Source organism: Rattus norvegicus, chromosome 8 (assembly GCF_021556685.1).
Source record: "Rattus norvegicus strain SHRSP/BbbUtx chromosome 8, alternate assembly SHRSP_T2T, whole genome shotgun sequence".
In the NCBI taxonomy this organism is placed as follows: domain Eukaryota; kingdom Metazoa; phylum Chordata; class Mammalia; order Rodentia; family Muridae; genus Rattus; species Rattus norvegicus.
Window position 1 is genome coordinate 9,871,187 of NC_141541.1, and position 6,314 is coordinate 9,877,500.

A 6,314-nucleotide genomic window follows, 5' to 3' on the forward strand; every position below is an offset into this window, starting at 1 on the left:
GTAGGCATGCTTTGTGGAAATTTTAATTCAATTAAAATTGTGCTTTAACATTTTAATTTTACTTTATAAATAGATAACAAAAGCACAATGCAACCAAACACATGGGATAGCTGGAGGAGGTGCACTTAAGGGGCTCTCTTTCAGAAATTTTTAAAATACTTACTTCAAAAACAAATATTATCCTACGCTTATTAGCTCACTTAGTGACACATAAGTGTGTCCTTAACTATCTTCCTGTGTCTGCCAACTGCCCTAAATGGAACCTGAAGAACAACCATGAAATCTCACACAGAGGGACAGTTTCAATTTTACCTGTGGTTTGAATTTTCTCTCCAGCTCAGTGTTAGAGGAGCTTGTATCTCTTCATCACACCCTGCCTCCATTCCAGGGGCCGAGGACCCTTAAAAGCTTGTTCTGATAGTAATGTCTGGGTACACACTGGCAATCCAGGCATTGTTGAGAGCCATCTGAGAATACTTAGAGCCACTTTCCCAGAGCTATAGCAAGAAGCTTTTACTTGTGTGTGAATGCCTTGACTGCTGTTCTTCCTTTTATTTCAAAGCTTTTAAACGCTGCCAATCTCATAACTTTGGTCAACTCATTTTGATTTGGAGGCTATCAGACCCACATCGTGATATAAAGCTAATTGTGTATTGAATATGAGCCACCTGGAATAGAGGAAATGGAGGGACTAATTATAAGTTATACACACAGTTTCAGTGGAGACTTGTAATTATAGTACTGACTTATAGGAGGCATTTTCGTGAAATATACTTGTCAAGAGAGAGGTAGAAGAGGCAAGCATGTGTGTCCACCAGGGTTCAGTTAATGTCACACACGCACGCACGCACGCACTGAAAGAAGAAGGGCTAGACAGTTCAGGACTTAAGAGCAATTGCTGCTCTTGCAGAGAATCCAGGTTTACTTGCCTGTACCCACTGTGGTGGTTTACAATCATCCATAGCTCCAGTTCCAGGAAACTTGACACCCTCTTTGACCTTTGTAGACACCAGGTATGTATGTGGTACACATACATACATGCATACAATGCAAACACTCAGTCAGAAAATAATAAATAAATGTAAAAAGCTTAATTTTTAAAAAAGCGCTGAATGATTCAGCATGCCAGCCCCTGGATGGAGTTGCATTATCACAGCAAAGTGAGTGCAGAGTGTATCTTTATGTTGGCCCAGAAGATTAACAAATCCCTCTGCAAGTCATGCATGACAAATACTGAGAGACCAGATAAGTAATGACTTGTATATACCCGAGTGGCCTCTCACCATGCTGGGGAGAGAATGTGTGATTATTTTGACAGGGTTAACTAAAAGTGAACAAAGTCATCAATCTGTCTTCCATCCTCAACACACTCTCCAATTCCCACATTCCCTTCCCTTTCTCCTAGAAACCATAAATGAAACAGAGTCTACATTTTACCAGTGGTAGATGATTTTGTTGGACTCAATAATTTTACCAAGTCAAGTGCAGTTGTCTACAAGTGAGGTATGGTGGAGTCATCCACACGCCCATGGAGAGTAGTGGTGGACAAGGGAGCAACAACAGGAAAGTGCAAGCATTAGTTTGCCACTGGGAGTTCTGCAGCATGTATTGTTTCTATAATACTATAATATAAAACTGCAGGTCAGGTTTAAGAAGGAAACTTTTCATTAATTCCCACTTCCATTTAGTGAAAGAAAATATTAACCAGAGGGGAGATCTTATTCGTTTTATAGTGTCTTTAAGGATGTTTAGATGATCATTTGAGGCTGTGTTCTCTCTATTTGCCTGTTAATGGATCATGAATTTTCACAGAGATGTTTGACTCATGGCTCATTTACCTCAAGATTGTACAAAGGTTAGTGGAGTAAATGCTTAAGCATGTTTTATTTCCATGGCAAACACATAATCCTTTCCTGGCCTTTCAGTGGTACAGTGTTTCTTGTTTCAACAACATTCTGAAACTGGTAATGACAATGGGATTGCACCTAAGCTGTAGCAGTATTTTTATTTTTCCTTTTAATATGCTCCCCATGTGAACCTTGCACTCTTAAGTTAAGAGAGTCTGTTTCAGGCTAATTATCCTTGTGGTGAGTAAATAAGCTGGTTAAAGTGCCAGATTTTATGAGAATGTCTGCAGAGCTTTACCTCACACAGCATCTGCAATGGGAGTACTGTGGAAGAGGGAGCATAGAAGCCTAGCATGGGAGCACAGATTGTATCATCAGAAATTCCTGAAAGGAGATCAGAATTGTAATTCTCACTCTTATTAGTTGAGATATGAAAGATGTGGAACAAGGAACCAAGAAATCAGATGTCAAATTTATATTCATACTAAGTCTGTCTCTTGAAATTATCAAAACTAAGGTAAACTGAAAGTTGCAGGGTCTTGTTGGCTTTGACTTTCATAAAAGTATATGCTATATAAAAGAATGAAAGTTATACACTGGTTAATAATATGACAATTCAGTGACAGATTGCCATGGCATGACAACATGATGTGCCATCCTCTGAAACCATCTGTGTTCCTTCTGTATGGTTGTGTGAATGTTATATTCACAGCAGTAGACCCTATGAAAGTACACTGAGCTGTATGTCACTCTTAGGGGGTGTCCTATCACTCTCCATCAGTAATGGACTCCACTCTCACTGCCGATGCCCTGGACAAAGCTATTGCAGAATTCGATACTGTAGAAGATCTGCTTAAGTACTTCAATCCAGCGTCTTGGCAAGATGATCTGGAGAATTTGTACATGGACACCCCTCGTTATAGAGGCAGGTCATACCATGAACGGAAGTCTAAAGGTAAGAAACAGATTCTCGCATGTTCTTCATCAGTAAGTACAAGTGTTCACAGTAAGAATATCTGCGGTGGGGGTTGGGGATTTAGCTCAGTGGTAGAGCGCTTGCCTAGGAAGCGCAAGGCCCTGGGTTCGGTTCCCAGCTCCGAAAAAAAGAACCAAAAAAAAAAAAAAAGAATATCTGCGGTGTGATATTCTTAATTCATTCATGTCTTTTAAGTATTGCCAGCCCAATATCATATCTGTTTGTCCCAACATTTTCAAATGAAGTTGTGTGTTTTGTCCAAGTTGTTTTTTGCATATGACTGTAAACAATATAGCATAGTTTAGAGACCTTATAAAAAATATCTATGGCCTAGAAAATGACTCGGTAAAAGCTTGCTTCAAAAGCATCAGGACCTGAGTATAGATAGTGACCAAGTAGTTAAAAAGCCAGACATGATAGCACATACCTGTAATCCCAATGCTGGGGAATCATAAACCAGAGGATCTCTGGGATCGTTGGTCAGCAGGTATGGCCAATTCAGTGATCCACCAGAATGACAAGAAACTCCACCTCAAAAAATTTAAAGTGAAAAGAAATTAGTTCAAAAGTAATAGAGAAAGATAGATATCTGGCATCAATCTCTGACCTCCATGTGCACATTCGTATATGTCAGTGCACACAGATGCACATGCACAAAAGCACCCATACATAACACACAATAGAAATAGAAAGTAATATATCTAGGCCAGCTTCCTATTCCTTAGCACGTAAATCCTGATTTTATAGTGGAAGAAACCAAAGTCAGGAACTGTGTGTGGATCACATGCCAGGGACTGCATGGCTAGGCAATAATGCAGACAAACTGAGCTTTCTGGTTTTTGGTTCATACTAGTTTTGTCCATGTGATCAACTGCTGTGCTTTTCTGGCAGCTGTCAGTGTTGATTTTGTTCAGGACTGCCAGTGTTGGGACCAGAGAGCTGCTGTGAACAGCCAGCGTTTTGTGAGCCAGTCCAATTCGATTCATTCAGTGTTGGCTTGCTTAAACAGACACTGCCTGTCGAGCATATTCTCCTACCCTTCTCTCCCCTTCTCATACCCATGCCACCAGTTGGTTCTCTTTGTTCCTGTGACAGCTGCTTCTACTGTCATGTTTTCTGTTCATATGATGTTGCATGTCTATATGAGATCAAAAAACCAGAAATGAAAAATGTGGAATTTGCCTTCTGAAATTTATTCAGTTAATATAATTATCTGTAGTTGCATCTGTTTTCTGCAACTGATAATGTTCATTCTGATCATATCACCTAGGCACCTGGGCAACTGGCAGGTTGAAGAGGTAAATGTCACAAAAGAGGATAAATCACAGTATAGTGTGGCATATCTGAGACATATCTGAGTACATTTCATTGTAAGTTTGGGGAAAAATAATGAAAGGACAAGGGAAAGGAATGTTTATACAAACATTTAAGTAAAAGTAATAATTCTAACACTTCAAAATTGGTAATATGGTATGTTTATCATGCGGCTGGTATATATAATCTTAGGGAAAGAATATGTGTAACTCCAGTACAAAAAATAACATGGTCAAACTCCTGCTCTGTCCTTGCTTGATTTGATAAGATTTTTTACTAGGTTTTGCTAATAAATCTTCTAGGGTTGGTGTTGCATACTTCTGAAGGTGGTCAGTCAAGACATGGCCTGTTTCTCACTCTGTAACTTCAAAGGTGTTTCCAGGCTCTGAGCCCAGGCTGTTTCCACACAACACAAGATAGTGCTGAACCCTGTTTAGTTAGATCACTAAACTTCTGTCATGGTGTTCTGCTCCTGGCTTAGGTCATAGATTTTACATATTTAGCACTCACAATAGAGGAGGGATGCTAGAGATGCAGGGAACCTGGTGTTACCCAGATGCACCTAATCCAGATCTGTGAGACTGGAATGGAACCTCCTCAGGGCTCATTTCAAAGATGGCATTGGTTTTAGTTAAGACATTGCTTAGGTCTCCAGTAGGTCAACCTGAAAGGAGGTAAAATAGACCTAGCAGAAAACATTTTACACCTTACATCAGACACAGAATCAAAAACGCCCAACTTTGCCCAAAAATTTCTCAGTACCAGCAACCTCTGCAGTGCCTTGCTTCTTGGTGTGTCTTCCCTGGAAACACTGAAACAGAAGATTGGGATGTAAATCTGAAGCATATTCATTTTGTGGTTTTTTTTTCTTAAATTGCTAACCTTCCTGTGTCTTCGTAAGGCATATACCGCTGCTTTTGAAGGCTATTCAGGGAGCCCTCTGGAGCCCTAACTACATGGCACTTGTTCAAGAATGTTTAACTAGCTCTAATCAACTGCTAGTTCTGAAAAACATTCACTTCCATGGTGAACCTATCTTGACTCTCAATCAGTCCCTGATTTCCAGAGTTAGGAGTGACATAACAGCAAACACAAGGAAAAGTTGTTTATGGGAATAAGCAATTCCCTTACTGCACAAATACTCCTTTAGCTGAATCAATAATTTTATGGGCGTCATTATGAAATGCAGCTTCATGGTGCCACCCAAGACATGTTGACTCAGATTCTTCAAGGACAGAGGCTACAGCGCTAACATTATTTATTGATGCTTTGAGGTGTCCTCAAAGTCACCATGAAGAGAGCATTTATTCCATATGTCTAATCTGAATTTTATATGTTTGGATAATTAATTTTTAAAGTACTGAGGATTGGACTAAAGGCCTTGGAAACACCTAACAAATATTCTGCCCTTGAACTCTCCCCTCCCACTCAGCCCAATGTATTTCAGAAATCTATAAAAATCTACCCCATAGACAGAGTGTCAGTTTGTAAAGAATGCCTTTGGTTACAGAAATAACTAACCTTGCCAGAGCATTCGAGGCAGTGTTCTACTTGATGTTTGTGACAAAGTAAACATCATTTTTCTCTCCCCTGTTGGTTCTGGTTCCATTTCCTAGTCTCATGTATAAAACAGCCCGAAGGCAGAGGGACTCATACCTTTCATTTAACCCTGCCAAGTCACCACTGTCTAGTACTGAATAAATGTGCTGGTCTAATTGTTTGTCATTCCACTGAGGTCGAACCACCTCCTTGGATCACAGAGAAAAGGAAATTGGGTTTGATATTTCAGCTGGTATTATCTGCCTTTAGAACTTGAAAACACAAACCTGGGGCTCCTTCGTTCTAGAGGTTGAGAAGGGGAACAGCGAATAAGGAGTAAACACAGAAAAGGAGACGCCCTCCTTTGAGCTAAAACCAAAATATTCTCCCACTGGTACCATAAAATGTTAGTGATATTGTACAGGAAAAGAACTAGAATTTCTTTTTTTTTTCAAGGTAGTAATGGTTATGCCTGGGCCTTGTCTATGCTAGGCAAGCACTCTTTCTTTTGAGGCAGGACCTCATAGAATTCTCTGGGTAGCCTTAGTGTCACTTCATCGCCCAGGAAAGTCTTGATATTACAGTCCTCCTGTCTGACCACCTCTGAACCTGGGGTATAGGATTGTGCAATCAGTCTC

General features: G+C 40.0%; 1 protein-coding gene across 2 annotated transcripts in view; it reads left to right on the forward strand.

Annotated features, from left to right (window-relative positions):
* Pdgfd (platelet derived growth factor D) overlaps nt 1-6,314 on the forward strand; it is a 232,886-nt gene that overhangs the window by 195,425 nt on the left and 31,147 nt on the right. For both annotated transcript variants that reach the window (NM_023962.3, XM_087563639.1), the window contains 1 exon segment: nt 2,604-2,802. In NM_023962.3, the coding sequence (NP_076452.1) occupies nt 2,604-2,802 (199 nt within the window).